Source organism: Geotrypetes seraphini, chromosome 12 (genome assembly GCF_902459505.1).
Source record: "Geotrypetes seraphini chromosome 12, aGeoSer1.1, whole genome shotgun sequence".
Taxonomy (NCBI): domain Eukaryota; kingdom Metazoa; phylum Chordata; class Amphibia; order Gymnophiona; family Dermophiidae; genus Geotrypetes; species Geotrypetes seraphini.
This window is the reverse complement of record NC_047095.1, coordinates 79,065,374-79,084,622: the sequence shown is the minus strand read 5'-3', so window position 1 is coordinate 79,084,622 and position 19,249 is coordinate 79,065,374. Positions and strand designations below refer to the sequence as shown.

The window sequence follows — 19,249 nt, the reverse complement described above, 5'->3', positions numbered from 1 at the left end:
ATCGAAAGCAGCAATTGCACTGAGATGGACTCTAATGGATGCTGACTTGAGGCCTGATTGAGATAAATGAAATATATAATCCAGAACTGAAGATAAGGAGGTAGACTGAGGCTCCTTATGATGAACAGCGCACCAAGCAGAAAACCGAGTCCATTTCTGGCTGTAACATTGTCTAGTGGAAGGTTTTCTGGAAACCTCTAAAATGTCTGCTACAGATTGAGAAAACTGTAGGTTGGCAGTTATGTTGAGAGGTACCAAGCTGTCAGGTGCAGAGACTGTAGGTTGGGATGAAGCAGGGAACCCTGACTCTGTGTAAGCAGAGACGGAAAAACTGGTAGAAGTAGTGGCTCCCTGCTGCTGAATTGAAGTAGAAGGGAGAACCAAGGTTGTCTGGGCCACTGAGGAGCTATCAGAATCATGGTGGCACGTTCGTGTTTGAGTTTGACGAGTGTCTTGAGAATTAGAGGGAATGGGGAAAACGCATATAGAAATTTGTTCGTCCATTCCAGAAGAAAGGCATCTACCTCAAGTTTATTTAAAATTTCTTATACCGCCCAATCAGCCTTCTAGGCGGTGTACAAATTTATAAAAAAAAGAGGACAAACTTTAACAAAAATACACGTTTGAGGTGACAATATGTCATCAAACCATAAAAACTTTTAAAAACTATTAAAAACAAAGACAAACAAAACCAAAAGGTAAAAGGCAAGAACTACATTAGGCAAAGTAAAAGAGACAATTAAGGAAAAAACAAGAGGGAGGGCTGCTTTTATACTCAATAGTATTTTCGCTCGAATGCCCTTAAAAGGACAGTTAGGCCTCAAAGGCATCAAGGAAGAGAAATGTCTTTAGCTTTGTCTTAAAATTATTAAGATTTGATTCTTCGCGTAAATAATTAGTAATACTATTCCAAAGAGAAGGGGCAGTGACAGAGAAGATAGTAGACCTCATTGTATATATAAACTTCAGTGACGGTATAGAGAAAAGGTTATTAGCTGTTGATCTTAGGGACCTAGAAGGAATATATGGGGTAAGAAGATTATTTATAAATTCAGGTTGGTTGTTTTGTCTAGTCTTAAATGTTAACAGAAGAATTTTGTAAGTGATTCTGTGTTCCACTGGTAACCAATGGACTTCTTGCAACAAGGGAGTGACATGGTCGGATTTCTTTGCATTGAATATGATTTTTACGGCGGTGTTTTGTATTATCTGAAGTCTTCGTATTTCTTTTTTGGTTATACCTTTATAAAGGGCATTACAGTAGTCGATGCACGAGATCACGAGAGAATGAATCAAAATGTTCAAGTATGCGGCATCTAATAGTTTCGATAATGATCTGATCATACGCAGCCTATAAAAGCAACTTTGGACCACTATACTAATATGAAGATGATAATTAAATTTGTTATCAAAAGTTACTCCAAGTAATTTAAGTGAAGGTATGGTTTTAATAGATTGAGATTTGAATGTAAGAGGGGTCTGCAAAGAAAGTCCTTCCTTGTTTGGAAAAATCATTACTTTGGATTTTCCAATGTTCAACGAAAGCATATGTACGTCCAACCAGGAGTTAATCTTTTCCAATTTTTGGTTTATAAACTTTATTTCTGAGGGATTATTTAGATCTATCGGGTGTATTAGTTGGTGTCGTCTGCATAGGCAAATATTGTAAACCCGATAGATTGCCCTAATGTTAAAAGGGGGGCCAGAAAAATATTGAAAAGTAAAGGAGATAAAATAGAACCCTGAGGAATCCCATAATCAGTTGTAAATGAGTCAGACGATGTAGAATTAAACACTACCTTAGAAGAACGATCTGTAAAAAAAGATAAAAACCAGTCCAAGACCTGGTCTTTAATACCAATTTCACTCAGACGAGACAGAAGAAGCTTATGATCTTATTGTGTCAAATGCCGATGATAGATCTAAAGAGATAAGTAAAACAGACTAGTGGTGGTCGAGGTGATAAGAGAATTTTAGTGGTCAACCCAATAAGTGAAAGTTCTGTGGAATGATGTTGACGGAATCCGGTTTGGTTTGGATGGAGCACTTTTGTTTGTTCTACAGGCGCTGAGGAGAGTATATCCTGGAGCAAAACTGAGGCAGCTTGTTGTTGCGGGGAGCCACAAAGAGATCAATTTGAGGAGTTCCCCACTGAGAAAAAATGTGATGGAGAGGCGACCAATTGAGTGTCCATTCGTGAGGTTGTAGAAAACGACTCAATTTGTCTGCAAAAAGTTTTTCTCTTCTTGAATGTAGACCGATTTCAGAAAGATGTTATGAAGAACTGCCCAATTCCAAACTTTCTGAGCCTCTGTGCAAAGGGAAAGGGATCCTGTTCCTCCTTGCTTGTTGATATAATATACGGTTACTTGATTGTCTGTATGAATGAGGACTACTTGATCATGAAGATGCTGAAAAGCTTTGAGAGCATTGAAAATCGCTCTGAGTTCCAACAGATTTATGTGACTCCGACGATCTGTGATTGACCAATGACCTTGAGTACGGAGACCATTGAGATAAGCCCCCCCTCCCACCAAGCGTAGGTTGAGGAATCTGTCGTGAGGACCTTCTGATGAGGGGGCATTTGAAACAGTAAACCTCTGGAGAGATTGGAAGAGAGCATCCACCAGTGGAGAAACTGTTTGAACGAAGGAGTCAATGTAATGTGCTGAGAGAGAGGATCAGAAGCCTGCACCCATTGAGAAGCCAGGGTCCACTGAGGAATTCTGAGGTGAAGTCTGGCAAAAGGAGTCACGTGAACTGTAGAGGCCACGTGACCTAGGAGAACCATCATGTCTGGCTGAGAGCAAAGTGAGAGACAACACTTTGTGGCAAAGTTGTAAGATAGTATCCTGACGTTGTTGAGGAAGGAATGCTCTGAGTTGCAATGTTCAGTACAGCTCCAATGAACTGTAGATTTTGAGAGGGCTGTAGCTGGGATTTTGGAAAGTTTATTTCGAACCCCAAACTTTGAAGGAACCAAATAGACTGTTGGGTCGCTACAATAACCCCAAGATGTTGAATCTTTGATGAACCAGTCTCCAGGTATGGGAAAACCTGAAGACCATGGCTGCGCAGAGCTGCTGCTACTACTACTAGGCACTTGGTGAAAACTCTGGGAGATGATGCCTGCTTGAAAGGTAGCACTCTGTATTGAAAATGATGATTTCCCACCCGAAATCTGAGGAACTCGCGGAAGGCTGGATGAATGGGAATGTGAGTGTAAGCCTCTTTGAGATCCGGAGAGCATAACCAATCATTGCGATCCAGAAGGAGATATAAGGATGCTAGAGACAGCATCTGAAATTTTTATTTGACAAGAAATTTGTTGAGAACTATGAGGTCCAATATAGGTCGTAGATCTCCCGTCTTCTTTGGGACAAGGAAGTAACAGGAGTAAAACCTCATGCTCTGCTGTTCCAGAGGAACGTCCTCGATGGCACGGAGATGGAGCAGAGCTTGAGCTTCCTGAAGAAGGGTGAGCTGGGACGAATTGGAAGAACACTCTCTTGGGGGGAAATCTGGTGGAACCTGAAGAAATTGAAGAGAGTAACCCTCCCTGATTATTGTGAGGACCCAGAGGACGGATGTAATCAGTTCCCATCGTTGATAAAAATGATGGGAGATGACCTCCGATGGGAAGAGGGGAAGACAAAAGCAGAGAGATTGATGTTATGCTCTGTATTAGATGGTCAAAAATGCCTAGTGGACTTAGGCGCAGCAGGAGTCTGAGGTTTACGCTGCCGCTGTTGTTGCTGTTGTTTCTTAGGAGGCAGCCTTGAATAAGGTACTGACTTCTGAGGATAACGCCTCTGATAAGATAGAGGAGGCCTATAACTCTTAGCGGTGGAAGGCTTCAGCTTCAGCCTAACTATAGAGGCAAATGATTTCTCATGCTCAGACAAGCGCTTTGTGGCTGTCTCAATGGAGTCATCAAACAACTCATTTCCCTGACATGGAAAATTTGCCAGTCAATCTTGCAATCTTGGATCCATGTCCACAGTTCTTAACCAGGCTAGAAGACGCATGGCCACCAAAAACACAGTGACCCAGGAGGACATTTCAAAAGCATCATATACAGCCTGAACCATATGCATGCGAAGTTGACCTAGAGCAGAATGCATATGTTGGCACAATAGGAATTGAGTATGGTGCATCCAGTTTCCTCTTGAAAGTTTAACAAAGAATGCTATTCATGGGTAATTTTAAAGAATCCCTTGGAGGATTAGGCATACCCAGTTCTTCTAAATACTCCTTAGAGTATTTTGAATCAGACTCCAAGACAATGTTGAGATCTTTACTCATTTGATACAGGAATTTAGTAAAAGATACTGGGTCAGAAGAGAGATGACCACGTTGAGGTGAAGGTGAATGAGACCCCCTCGAAGTTCCCCTTACTGCAGAGAAAGAATGTGAAGCCTCTCTGGAATATTGGTAGCGAAGATCTGAATCCATAGGTAAAGATGTGGAGGAATATCCACTCCTGGAATGAACAGGAGAAGCAGAATGTTTTCTTTTTGAGGAATAAGCTGTTGAAGAAAATCTCGCAGGAAAAGAACTCAACTGTCGAGAATGCTGTCGAATATGAGGTTCTACAATCGATTTCCTTGACAAAGGAGTTAGAGGCCTCGAAGAATTTTGATGCCTTGATGAACAAAGTCTACTTCGAGAAGAATACTTGGGTCGAGACATGTCTGGACAGATGGTGTGGAGATTAACTATGCATTGGAGAACGAGGCACTGATCGAGTCGAATCCAGCCTTAATGAGGAATGGCAAGGTGTCCTTGTCCTGTGCTTCGAAGAAGGCAATGCCTCATGTTGTAGTGTAGAGGTTGAAGATCGAGGTCAAGACACTTGCAAGGACTCTTCTCCTTGTATAGTGTGTTCAAATTGACCTCGAGGCACTCTCAAGGACTTGACTCCTTGTGATACTACTGAGTGCTCAGGCTGGACTGTAGGAAGCAGGGTCGAGGCAGGAGTTAATTTGGCAAGCATATTACCAAACTCCTGATGCAGAATAGCCTCCAACATATTCTTCAAAGCCGACACCGAGACCACTGGAGCTGGTGCAATTGGTGCGGCTATAGACTCGAGGAAGATGATCTCGAGAACAAATGCTTCCTCAATTTGGAGGCATGCTTCTTGAAAAGCCTTGAAACAACAGGTCACTGTTGGAATGGGTTGTGATTCCTGAAGGGTTGGCTTCAATAGACACTGAGGAGAGCGGCACTTCTGGGGACGATTTTGCCGATTCCCCCAAAGATGAAGACTTCCCCATCGAGGGAGGCATTAGCGAGGCTGAGGTCGCAAAGCCCCGTAGAAGACTTTGGCACAGTCGAGATCAAGGATGGAGTCGAGGATTTTGGAGGAAGATCCATGGCCCCGAAAATTTTTTCTATCTGAACCCGACAGCATTTAAGGGCTCGATTTTGAAATGTAGCACAGCGAGCACATGACTCCAGACGATGATCCAGTCCTAAACACTGAACACGCAACTTATGTGAGTGAGTGAGAGAGATCATGCATTGACACTGGCTACACTTCTTGAACCCTGTAACCGGCGGGACATGGAATGGAAAATAGCCACGGTTAAATCAAAGCCTGCAGGCTGAGGCCATGGAACAGGCCCCCCTGTGATACGGCCGAAAAAAATTTTGAAAACTTTTTTTTTTTTTTAACACGCGCACTGCAACGACTGTGAAAATAATAAACAAGCATGAGCCGCAGCGATGAGAAGGCACATAAAGAACTAATTCTCGCGCAGAGCCTGAAACAAAGGCTTCTCAGCTCCGTGGAAAGCTTAGAACTGAAGAGACGTGCGCCCTATGTTGGGTGGGAAGGCACTCACGCAGTGCGGCAGTTGCAAACTTTCCAAAAGTTCTTCAAGCAAGTCTGCTTGTCAAGCTGTCCACACTGGGGCTCCGTGGTTGACGTTACCCATATGTTGAGAATATGCTGCCTGCTTGCCTGGGATAATAGTTTCTTGACGCAAGGATAAAAACATTTCCCTCCGTAATCTTTGCCACATCTAGGTAAACCCAGACTTTTTTGTCCTCCAAAAGGAAGATGAGAATTTTTGAAATAAAGTCGTAAGACCATGTTCATGTCCTGTTCAAATATGAATGATACAAGCAAAGTCGTCCTTTCAGAAACATCAATAGATTGTTCTAGAATCTCTGATATATTTACCAAGTCAATCCGCTTTTCTTTTTATTTTATTTTCCTGCAACTTCTAGGGATTCTTTTTTACAGGTAAATAGTATATCTTATTTATTGGTAGAATATGGTCTGAAGAAATTTGTAAATTTTACTTTAGAAACCATTTAAATATGTCAATAGGCATTATCCCAGGAGTTTTAGGGAAATTTAGCAAACCGAGATTCAACCATCTGTTGTAATTTTCCATTTGTTCAAATTTTCTGTGAAAAACCCGATTCTCTTTGACCACTAAGAGCTTAAACTGTTGTAAATGCTGTATATAAACTTGCATTTGTCTGACCCAACCAGTGAGATCTTTAACAGATTCTACAGTCTTAGTAAGATTTTCTAACTTAGTTGCCATTAATGTTACCTCTTCAATCGATTTAGTGACTGTAGTTTCCAAACGTTGAAGGAATAACCATATGTTAGTCAGATACCTTCGTGGGAGTAATAGAATCCTCTACAGCAAGGGTAGGGAAATCCGGTCCTTGAGAACCGTATTCCAGTCAGGTTTTCAGGATTTTCCCAATGAATATGCATGAGATCTATTTGCATGCACTGCTTTCAATGCATATTCATTGGGGAAATCCTGAAAACCCGACTAGAATACGGCTCTCCTGAAAACCCGACTAGAATACGGCTCTCGAGGACCGGAGTTCCCTACCCCTACTCTACAGCGTTACTATTGGTGACACCATGCCCATGCTAGAAGATTCTCTCGCTCCACTTCCAGGTGCCTCCTTAACTGTTGTCCCAATAGTCGCTGGACATGGAGGGCCATTGGGATCTGGAGGCGATAAAGCGATCTCAAGCTCTTGGAAGAAGGGCGCTCCTTCACTCCTCTTCTCAGCAGGAACCACTTCTCTGGCTACAAACGAAGGGTTCACCGCCACAAAGCGGTCGATTGCCTGCTGCACAGGAAGGACATGAGGACCGGTGTTGGAACAGTTCTCACCACCCCTTTCCTTTTGGTATGTGGCATTGATTAAAAAAAAGCACAGAAGAGTTTTTGTTAAAGGAAAAAGTAGCAGCAAACTTTCCATTGTACTTCACAGCAGGTTCACACTGCCACCATCTTGGCCACACCCAAAACCTGCCCCAATAATTTCTTTGACTAATTTTGACTTTGTGTTATTTCTTTTTTTGTAACAATGGAGAAGGATCCTTGGGGGAGGGTTTCGGAAGTCATTGTATTTGTCTTTTCTTTTTTCACTCTTAGACTTATGATGCTATGTTGTTTACAAGTTTTGCTCTATATTGAGTGTAATTTCTCACTGCTATGATCTTTGTTTATGCTATATCTGAAAATCTTTAATAAAGAAATTTTGGGGAAAAAAAATAAACTGGGTGCCCTCAGGATCGGCCCCAAAGTGACAGACTGGGTAAGGAACTGGTTGAGTGGAAGACAACAGAGGATAGTGGTCAATGGAGATCTCTTCAAGGAAAGGGATGTTACCAGTGATGTACCTCAAGGCTTGGTTTTTGGCCCTGTTCTTTTTAACATTTTTGTAAGCGATATTGCTGAAGGGCTGATTTGCCTCTTTGAAGATGATATCAAAATCTGCAAAAAACAGGATGGAGATAGTCCAGAGAAAGGCTACTAAAATGATCAGTGGTCTTCATCATAAAGCATATGTTGACATAGTAACATAGTAAATGATGCCCAACCTGATTCAATTTAAAAAAAAAAATTTCTTCTTCTTAGCTATTTATGGGCAAGAATCTAAAGCTCTGCCCAGTACTGTGCTTAGGTTCCAACTTCTGAAGTCTCCGTCAAAGCTCACTCCAGCCCATCTACTCCATCCCAGCCATTGACGCCCTCCCCAGGCAATCCTCAACCAAACGGCCATATACAGACACAGACCGTGCAAGTCTGCCCAGTACTGGCCTTAGTTCTTCACTATTTACTATTATTTTCTGATTCTAGATACTCTGTGTTCTCTGTGTACAGACAAAGATCTCAATATGTATACTTTGGAGGAAAGGTGGGAAAGGGGAGATATAATAGAGATATTTAAATACCTACAGGGCGTAAATGCACATGAGGCAAGTCTCTTTCATTTGAAAGGAAGCTTCAGAATGAGAGGGCACAGGATGAAGTTAAAAGGTGATAGGTTTATGAGTAATCTAAGAAAATACTTTTTTTTACAGAAAGGGTGGTAGATGCCATATTTCTCAGTTTATTATTTCTTTGATATACCGTCCATCAAAATTTATCTAGATGGTTTACAGTCAATAAAAATATATAAAAACAAAAGTTAAGGAAAAAAAAATTCCACCACATGATAATTAAGTGTGGAGGAGGGGGGAGGTTATATAGATTACTAGCTGATGCCCCGGCGTTGCACGGGTATTTAATTATAGCAATAACACTGTAAATGGATTCAAATAAAGATACTTTATAGTGGTGAATGAAATTATTTTTTTGCAGCTTAATAAAAAGTACAATATTCAAATTATAATGTGAAATATTTGACCAAATGAATACAATACAACTAACGCAAAACATGATTATAAACAACATTTTTAGTTTCACCCAGTGGCGTACCTAGGGTATGTGGCACCCGGGGCCCATCATTTTTTGACACCCCCCCCATCTATATGAAAAATATGATTTTTAGTACCAATCTACATATCGCACCACAAGAGTGTACCTAGGAAAAGGCTGCATCTTAAACATTGCAGTGAGCACTAGAACACCAACACATACATTGTAAAACTAAACAAGCCAGATCCCGCACAGTCAATTGGTCCTGTAGTCAATGCCAACTGAAAACTATGTCTTTTTCAGAACACACAGAACAGAGATACACCCTCGCCCAAAATGGAATAATCACAAACTAAAAATAGAAATATGTAGACAAAAGTTAAACTGATCCGCCAAGAAACCAGACCCTGGATACAATGCAACACCACAAAAAACAGTAACACATGTCCTCTAATACAGTGCAAAATATAAAGACAGTAGATGTAAATTTGAAAAACCTGATACATAACAATCACCACTTTATAAATTAACAAATAAAAATAAAACAAATAATGAGAAATAAAAAAATACCATTTTATTGGACTAATCCCCGTAAGCTCGGTCCCCATCCCCGCAAACCACCTGATTCCATCCACACAAGCCTTGAATTGTTTATATTAAAGTATAAAAAGAAACAATATTCTGTACAATTGTCAATTTATAAATCAGCGTCTTCTCCCCACTCTCTTCCCCATTTCCCTTCAGCATCCTCAGCCCACTCTCTCTCCACTTTCCTTCAGCGCACGCACATAAAAACAAGCAAGTAATTTTATATCATTTTCATTCTATTCATTCATAGAAATTAAAGTCTAGATAATGCCAGTCACATAACAAAACATGATTTTACAAAAATAATTCCCTGCAGTCAAGCCTGCAAGGATTACTAGATGTCTTTCAGCAGTTCCCCTCCCTCCCTCCCCCTTACCTTTGTGGCCAAGTCAAAATGATCTACCAACAATAAAATTTTAAAAACACAAAGCACGCTGTACGCAGAGAAAATGTTAATTATCATTTATATTCCGCGGGTTTTCAAAGAGGTCAAGGCAGATGACTTTATGCAATGTCACCTCAGTAACAACTATACAAAAATAGACAAATATTCCCCCTCCCTTTTTACTAAACTGCGATAGCGGTTTTTAGCGTAGGGAGCTGCGCTGAATGCCCCACGCTGCTCTCGACGCTCATAGGCTCCCTGCGCTAAAAAACTCTATTGCGGTTTAGTAAAAGGGGGCCATAGTGCAAAATATAGACAGCAGATATAAATTTTCAAAACGGACACATTTTGATCACTAAGTTGAAAATAAAATCATTTTTCCTACTTTTTTGTTTGGTGATTTCATGAGTCTCTGGTCCTTCTTCTGGTCCTTCTTCTTTCTCTCTCCTCCTGGCCCCCCTCTTTATTTCTGCCTTTCTTTCTCTCTCCCCTTGGTCCCCCTCTTTCTTTCTGCCTTTCTTTCTCTCCCCTTGGTCCCCCTCTTTCTTTCTGCCTTTCTTTCTCTCTCCCCCTGGCCCTCCTCTTTCTTTCTGCCTTTCTTTCTCTCCCCCTTGACCCCCTCTTTATTTCTGCCTTTCTTTCTCTCCCCTTGGTCCCCCTCTTTCTTTCTGCCTTTCTTTCTCTCTCCCCCTGGCCCCCCCCTCTTTATTTTTTCCTTTCTTTCTCTCTCCCCCTAGCCCGCACAAAGCCATCGTGCCGATTTCTCCACTTCCACGATTCTTTCCCTACCCTCACCCCCAAGCCAGCAGCCGATTTCTTCCTTCTCCTTCCCCGATGTCCTGATGTCCTGAACTTCATCGGGCAGCAGCAGCATTCACAATTCACTGCTGTTGCCCGCTTCAGGCCTTCCTCTCTGTCGGGTCCTGTCTTCATGAAAACTGGAAGTAGGCAGGACCAGGCAGAGAACAAGGCCTGAAGCCGGCAACAGCAGCGAATTGTAAACGCTGCTGCTGCCCGAAGAAGGTAATGGAGCACCGAGGCAGTCCGCTTCTCCCCCCTCCCAGCCGAACCCCCGCTGACCCTCCTATCTCCCCCCCCCCGTGAACCTTTCCGACCTTCCCAGCGAGAGCAGCAAACCTCCTTCGCGGCTTTCTCCTCCCTCTGCCGCGTTACTGATGACGTCATCAGTGATGCGGCAGAGGGAGGATAAAGCCGACGCTACTGGAGGGAGGTTTGCTGCTTTCGCTGGGAGGGTCAGAAAGGTTCACTTGGGGGGGGAGAGAGATAGGATGGTCAGCGGGGTTTCGGCTGGGAGGGGGGAGAAGCGGTCTGCCTTGGTGCTCCAAGGCCTGGCGCCATTACCTTTTTCGATAATGGCGCCGATGCTGCTTTCGCTGGGAGGGTAGGAGCGCGATAGGGACCGGGCCAGCTGTGCACCCCCCCCCCCTAAGGCGGCACCCGGGATGGACCTCCCCCTTGCCCCCCTTGGTACGCTACTGCCCTGGGGAAACAGCCTGCAACAAGATCGCGCGATGCCAGAGATCTTTGCCTGCTTCGGCTGTTTCCTCCGCCGCGTTCCGCCCCTCGCCCCTCCTCTGACATCAGAGGAGGGGCAGGACCGTGGCGGAGGAAACAGTCGAAGCAGGCAAAGATCTCTGGCATCGCGATCTTGCTGCAGGCTGTTTCCAGACGCGACACCCGGCGCAGGGGGGGGAACTGGACCGGACCGGGAGCACCCCCTCAGGGCTTGGTACCCGGGGCGGACCGCCCCTCCCGCCCCCCCCTTGGTACGCCACTGGTTTCACCTCCTGGAGCAAGAACATATAAATTCTTGGGTGAACCCAGCCTTGAGCAAGCAACATAGAGTTGTGGGCCGCGAGACCCCCAGAACATATCACCCCAGGTAGTGAGGGATCTGCATACCTAAGTTACGTTCAAATCGGTCAAGCCGTTTTTGAATTACTGTGAGAATGGCAGCTTTTTACATTTTTTTCCATTGACATGAATGGGTGAAATGTGATTTTCTGTTTGTAGCTCCGCCCACGTGTGCAGGTGGGCCGTGAGACCCCCAGAACATATCACCCCAGGTAGTGAGGGATATGCATACCAAGTTTCGTTCAAATCGGTCAAGCCGTTTTTGAATTACAGTGAGAATGGCAGCTTTTTACATTTTTTCCATTGACATGAATGGGTGAAATCTGATTTTCTGTTTGTAGCTCCGCCCACGTGTGCAGGTGGGCCGCGAGACCCCAGAACATATCACCCCAGGTAGTGAGGGATCTGCATACCAAGTTTTGTTCAAATTGGTCAAGCCGTTTTTGAATTACAGTGAGAATGGCAGCTTTTTACATTTTTTCCATTGACATGAATGGGTGAAATCTGATTTTCTGTTTGTAGCTCCGCCCACGTGTGCAGGTGGGCCGCGAGACCCCAGAACATATCACCCCAGGTAGTGAGGGATCTGCATACCAAGTTTCGTTAAAATCGGTCAAGCCGTTTTTGAATTACTGTGAGAATGGCAGCTTTTTACATTTTTTCCATTGACATGAATGGGTGAAATCTGATTTTATGTTTGTAGTTCCGCCCACATGTGCAGGTGGGCCGCGAGACCCCCAGAACATATCATCCCAGGTAGTGAGGGATCTGCATACCAAGTTTCGTTCAAATCGGTCAAGCCGTTTTTGCGTGATCGCGGCACATACACACACACATACATACCTCCGATTTTATATATATAGATTTAAGACTGACATGACAGGGGAGAAAGGTATAAGATGTGGTAAAAAAAACACATCGCGATTAAAAAAAAATTAAGGATGGAGGGGGATGGATAGAACATTAGGAGTTAATTCACCTCTAAGGTAGCATTTGGGGTTGAAAATCTGAAATGAAAATTATTTCAGGGAAAGAAAAAGGGCTTCTGGATTAGGTATCATAGGCATCCTTGAATAAAAAAGTTTTGAGTTTTGTCCTGAATAATGTGAGAGAAGACTCTTACTTTATATGCAGGGGAAGAGTGTTCCAGAGTGAGGGTGCTATGAATGAGAAGATGGACTTTCTGGTTGTGTCATAAAAGATTTCTCAGATGCAGGGGACAACAAGCAGGTCTTGATAATTTGAGTGTAGTGTACAGGTTGAAGCGTAGAGGATTAAATATTTGTCTATAAGGCAGGAACATGGTGTTTGATTTTATAGGTGAGAAGTAGAATTTTGAATGTGATGCGATGAGGGACTGGAAGTCAGTGGAGTGACATGGTCTAATTTTTTTGCATGGTAGATAAGTTTAACGGCAGTATTTTGTAAGATTTGTAGTCTGGATATCTCTTTTTGGTAAAGGGTATTACAGTAATCAATGTTGGAAATAAGGGAGTGGATGAGAATATTTAGAGAGGGAGGGTCGAGTAATGATGTAAGAGATCAAATGAATTTTAACTTGTAGAAGCATATTTCTATGTTTCTATTTCATTGAGAGAGCATAGTGACAAATCTGAGTCAGAATCCTCAATGTCAGCTCTTCTGGTAGTGGAACATTGAGATTGAGATGAAGAACGTAAAGGAGAGGTTGGTGTGCTCCGCTCCCTAGAGGACAATGCAGATACTCAGTATCGATGTGTCTGACATCGATGTCACATCGATGTCTTGATGTGCTGCGTGGGTGATGCTTGGACTGGGCCAAAGCTGGGAGATATGATACAGGAGTTCGCACTAGGTGTAACTGCAGTATCCATAGAAACATAGACATAGAAACATAGAAATAGACGGCAGATAAGGGCCTTGTAAGCTCCTGCTGCTACAGCGCTCAAAGCTGTTCTTGCAGCAATGCCAGCATCAATACTGACAAGGATACAGTAAGCACTTGTTGAGTTGGGTGTCGAGGTGTCAGGGACTAACAATGCCAAGCCATGCCTCATGAGGAGACACCAATTGCAGCGATAGTGATTAGGCATCAGTGTGACGACACTTGGAGTGAGTTGATAGAGATGATGGCTGAAACTATGCTGATGTATGGGTCAAGCAATATGTTTGTGCTTCTTAGCTTGCTTACAAGGTTCCCCCAATTCCGGTAGCAACAAAGATGAATAAGTTGAAAAAGTCATCAATATGGTTGGTGCTGGTGTCGATGCTGCAGTCATACGTGGTTGAGTATTGTGGTTAGAGTCTCCAGTCATGCTCAATATCCATGAAGTTGTACCGAAAAGTTTCCGTTGCTGCAACTTTTTGGCTTTAAGCAAACTCTTCTTCATACGAAAGCAGTGTGTGCATGAAATAAGAACATAAGAATTGCCATATTGGGACAAACCGAAAGGCCATCAAACCCAGGATCCTGTTTCCAACCAGGGCTGTGGAGTCAGAGACTATTTTGGGTAACTGGAGTCAGAGTCGATAAAAATGTACCGTCTCCGACTCCTGATCAATTTAAATTATAATTTAAAAAAATACAGCAAATTCAAGTGTCCCATTTCACAAACAATAGTCGTAATTAATGCATTGTTTGTGGGCATTTTTCACCGATCTATGCCGAAAAGCGGGCAAATTTTTTAAATGTTGCACGGAAAATTATGTTTCATGTAAAATAGCTGTAACTTCTGAACCATTGCTTATTTTTGAATAAAACTTTCAGTTTCCAAGCTAGATTCCAAGTAGTATCTCGATGCTCCGGACCTATGCACTGTATTTATTATTAAGATATTTATATACTGGAAGGTTGTCTAAGCCAGTGTTCTTCAACCACCGGTCCATGGACCAGTGCCGGTCCACAGAAATTTCCTGCCGGTCCACAGGGCCAGCACGTGCATCAGGCCCAAAACGGTGTTCTTCAACCGCCTGTCCACGGTACGATCGATGCGGCGTTATCTTCGAGCCAGCTCCCTTTTCCTAATTGATTCAGTGCACAAAGCCACAGGTAGTGGCTCCTACGAGCATCCTGCACCTGAACTGGAAGCCTTCTCTCTGACGTTGCAACATCAGAGGGAAGGCTTCCAGATGATGCACAGGATGCGCAAGGTGCAATTAGTACTATTATGGGGGCGGGGTCTGGGGTGGAGATTGGGTAGAGATGGGCGGGTTCTGGCCCATGACTTAGCCCAGCGTTCTTCAACCGCCGGTCCACGGACCGATGCCGGTCCACAGAATAATTATTTTATTTCTGCCGGTACATAGGTGTAAAGAAAAACACTGGTCTAAGCAGTTTACATTCAGGCACTCAAGCATTTACACACCTGTTGTGTGGGTCAGTACCTGAAATTGTCCTATGACATTGAGTGCACCATTTGAAGCCAATAGGTACTTTAGACATCAATGCTAAAACTGTCGACGTGAAATCAAAGGGCTCAATGGCCTAGGGAGGTTGAGTAGATGTCAATCCAAAAAAAGCCGACGCTCTTGGTGTGAGGATGGGCTGAAAAAAGCCTCCTGACCAAAAAAACTGAAGTTGGGGAAAAAATGAAATTCTATCAAAAAATGAGGGGAGATGAAAAAAAAAAAAAGAAATTATGAAGATGAAACAATGAAAATTAACACGAAGGCAGAAAAAAGGCTAAAGTCCGAGATGCTTTGAGAGACATTGAGAGGTTAAGATTTTAAAATTACTAAAAACATAGCTGTTTGTTGCAGCATTTCTGTGAAGTTTTTGGTTGCTCAGTGGTGTAGTAGGTGTATGTTAAGAGAAAATATATTTTTTTAATCTATTGTGTTTGTATTTTTGTAAACTGCCTAGTTTGTAGACGGTATATACATTTTAAAATCAATCAAACAATAAACAAACAAAAACTCAAACATACAGCTTCTCAGCTCTACAGAAAACTAAGAACTGCAGGTTCTGCGAGCCAATGCTAGGCAGAAAGGCATCAGAATGCGTGCAGTACGGGCAATCCTAAATGATTTAAAGTGACAGTATACTTTTTGACTGCCCATGCCAGGATTCATGGATGACATCACCCCGGATGTGAGAACATGATGCCTGCTTGTCCTTGGAGAATATAGCATTACACACATAGAAGAGAGCAAGCCTGGATGACTGGTGCAGTAATCTTATAATATGGGAAGGCACTTTTTACAGGAATGTCCTTGTCTAAATAGGAGTTTAACAGTAGAAAAGCCACCTGTGAAAAAGTTACTTCCTAAAGACAGAGCTTCTAAGTACCTGCACTGATGAAAGTATGTTTACACAAGGCTAAAAAGAGCATGGTATATTGGAGGTACAGGGGGAAGGGGACATGCAGGGCTTTCATTTTAAAATTCTTTTAGTATATGTAAATTCAATCACTAAAGTTTGGGCCCTGTTCCTGTAGCTAAACCCCACATGAAAATAAGCTTGGAATCTTGTGGACACAATTTACCCACAGGATTGCAAGTTCCCAGGGGTGTTCAGAATTGCCCCCTTGATGTAGAATCTTGCTGAGTTTGAAGATAAATGATCTATTATTCAAACAAATATGCAAAGACAACAGGTTTTCAGGATGTACTATAGCATGGAGTATTTAGCTGATGAGAAGATGATTAACCATGGTTTTGTGATTCTGCTTGTGTGGAAGAACTGCAATGGTGTAACTCCTGCAACACAGTTAGAGTTTTCCCCCCTCCTTGTATCACTCACAACCACATATTTCATAAACTCACCAGCAGTTTCAATAACCAAAAGCGTGATTTGTAGTAGAATGTTTTGGTGGGATTGATAAGGAAAAGCACCATAAATCCATATAGGATGAGAGGGTTGACCTGCATGGGTATCTTGGTAGACTGGCTAAAAAGACATGACAGCAAACTTGAGCACCAAAGCATACCCAAGAATCCAGCGATCTGCAAGAAAAGAACAAGTTACTTGCATATAATCTGCCCATGTCTTTCCTAGAGTCCCACAGATCATCATTGTGCTCATAAACCCTAATCCTGACAACTGGAGTAAAGATTAGTACTAAACCACTAATGGACTTGTTGCATCTCCAGAGCAGACTAATAAATGGGGCAACCATGTCATATATCAGCACTATTTTGAGTTAAATTTCACTAGAATCTAGGGTAGGTTATAAGAAAAGCTTGCACTTACCTCAAAGAGATGCTGATGGGACAAGTTGTTCCTTGGGTTCAGCTCAAAAATTAAAACATGGTTTACTCCTGCCTGCCTCCAGCCATACGTGTTAATTCCCAGGAGGAAGAGGAACTCAATCAGAAGGAAGCCTCCCCGATAGATTCTCACCAGAGGCCACACATTCTGGTGATTAAAGCAGACAGCACCTAACACAAAAAATACAAAAACTGTTTTATAAAATAACCTATTGCACACTCATACAATAACACGAGTTTTGATCCTTCCAGTCATATTATGGCGTGACCAAGAAGATTTTAAACCAAGAAAACAGAATCTCTCAGGACACATTTAACCAGAAGGGAAGATTAGGTTCTTACCTTGATAATCTTCTTTCTGTACAGGGCATACAAGTCTTGACAAGTGGATTATTTTCCCTAAACCACAAGTCTTTGCAGAAGGATGTCATCTACATTTTTTTCAGCTCCACCTCCTTCCACATTGGGCTATTTGCATGCCTTCAGTTTGTACTAAAATGGTCAATAACCTCTACAATAGGAGACATAAGAAGGATACGGGGAACTTCCCTGACAAGACACTTCTGTTCTTAACAAGTATAATGAATGTGCCAGAAATTGTATTCAAATCTGATGAAGCAGAGAAACTCGTACAAATCTCTAACACTGGATGATGTAATGAGTCAATTTGACAAATTAAACAGTAACAAATTGCCTGGAACGGATGGTATACATTAGAGAATGTCACGGGGAAAAAATTTGTCTCCGTCACCACCTCATCCCTGCAACCAGCTGAGCCGGCAAGACTTCGTGAAGCTGCAGGCTCAGCTGTTTGGGGCTTCCCTTTGCTCCGGATTCCAGAACAAAGGGAAGCCTCAAACAGCTGAGCCTGCATTTTCACGAAGTCTTGCCGGCTCAGCTGATCATGGATTCCCTTGTGATCAGCTCAACCAGACTCTGGAGCAAGGAACAAACCCACCCCCCAACCGAACGCTGGCCTGGCAAGCAGAAGGAAAGTGTAGGGATGCGGCCCGCCTTACCTTAGGACTTTCAATGCCAGCTCCGAAGTTTTCAATTTCCAGCTCCAAAGTTTCTCTGTGGGTGACTCCACTCCAGCAACCTGTCCTCCTGTTCGCGGCTCCGAAATCCATGGCTCTGAAATCCATCCGAATTGCTACTGCTGCACCACTACAACCCATTAAATAGGGTTTTCAAGATTGTGTGTGGCAGTAGCGATTGGTCCCCTACTACTACTATTTATATCACTGATTGAGGGAATATTAATTAATAGTATTACAATACTACTACTATTAATTAATATTCCCTCAATCAGTGATATAAACAGGCTCCTTCAAAACATGAACTCCAAAGGCTCCTCATCAGACTTGATTCCTCCATCATTATTAAAATGCCTCTATCCTATCATTGGACATATAGTTCACAAATTAATCTCAAACAGTTTACATACAGGTATTTTGCCAAAACAATTGAAGGAAGCAATAAGATCCGCTATAAAGGTTCATAAAAACTCTATAGAAGATTTATCAAACTATCGTCCAATAGCTAATCTACCATTTTTAGCAAAAGTTAACAGAAAAACTAGAATTTAATCAAATTTCAGACTATCCAAAAAACTTAACCTTTCCATCCAAACCAAACAAGTTTAAAAGAACCCACCACTCAACAGAACATTCACTCTTAGGTCTTATAACAACAATTTTGTATCACCTAGATCAGGAGTAGGCAATTCCGGTCCTCGAGAGCCGGAGCCAGGTCAGGTTTTCAGGATAGCCACAATAAATATGCATGAGATAGATTTGCATCTCAAGGAGGCAGTGCATACAAATCCATCTCATACATATTCATTGTGGATATTCTGAAAACCTGACCTGGCTCCGGCTCTCGGGGACCGAATTGCCTACCCCTGAGCTAGATCATCAGTAGTCTGTGGTTCTAATTTCTTTCGCCCTATCAGCAGCCTTTGACATGATTGATTATCATTTACTGCTAAATAGAATAGCTTCAATTGGAATCACTGATCACATTCTAAACTGGTTCCGTTCTTATTTCTCTGAAAGAACATCAACTGTAAACTACAATAATATCACATCGAAACCGTTTACCACTAGTTATGGTATACCCCAGGGATCTATACTATCACCACTACTTTTTAATATTTTTTTAGCACCACTTATTACCTTGAGTCAGTCCATATAGAACATAGAAACATATAAAATGATGGCAGAAAAGGGCCACAGCCCATCAAGTCTGCCCACCCTAATGACCCACCCTCATAACTTCACCCCGCTAGAGGCGTATCCCATTTTTTCTTAAAATCTGGCACGCTGCTGGCCTTAATCACCTGCGTGCCAGGCTTCACACTCTATGCATATGCAAATAGCAGAGTTACTTACCATAACAGGTATTATCCAGGGACAGCAGGCAGATATTCTCACATGTGAGTGACATCATCCACGGAGCCCCGGTACAGAAGGTCCCAAGTGCATCACCACTTTAAGAACTTTAGAAAGTTTGCGACCAACCA

At 42.6% G+C, this 19,249-nt stretch overlaps 1 protein-coding gene across 1 annotated transcript in view; it reads right to left on the bottom strand.

The window, feature by feature from the left end:
• XPR1 (xenotropic and polytropic retrovirus receptor 1) overlaps nucleotides 1-19,249 on the bottom strand; it is a 391,618-nt gene that overhangs the window by 69,592 nt on the left and 302,777 nt on the right. Inside the window, 2 exon segments of the mRNA XM_033916345.1 lie at nucleotides 16,282-16,461; nucleotides 16,709-16,896. Of these exon segments, the coding sequence (XP_033772236.1) occupies nucleotides 16,282-16,461; nucleotides 16,709-16,896 (368 nt within the window).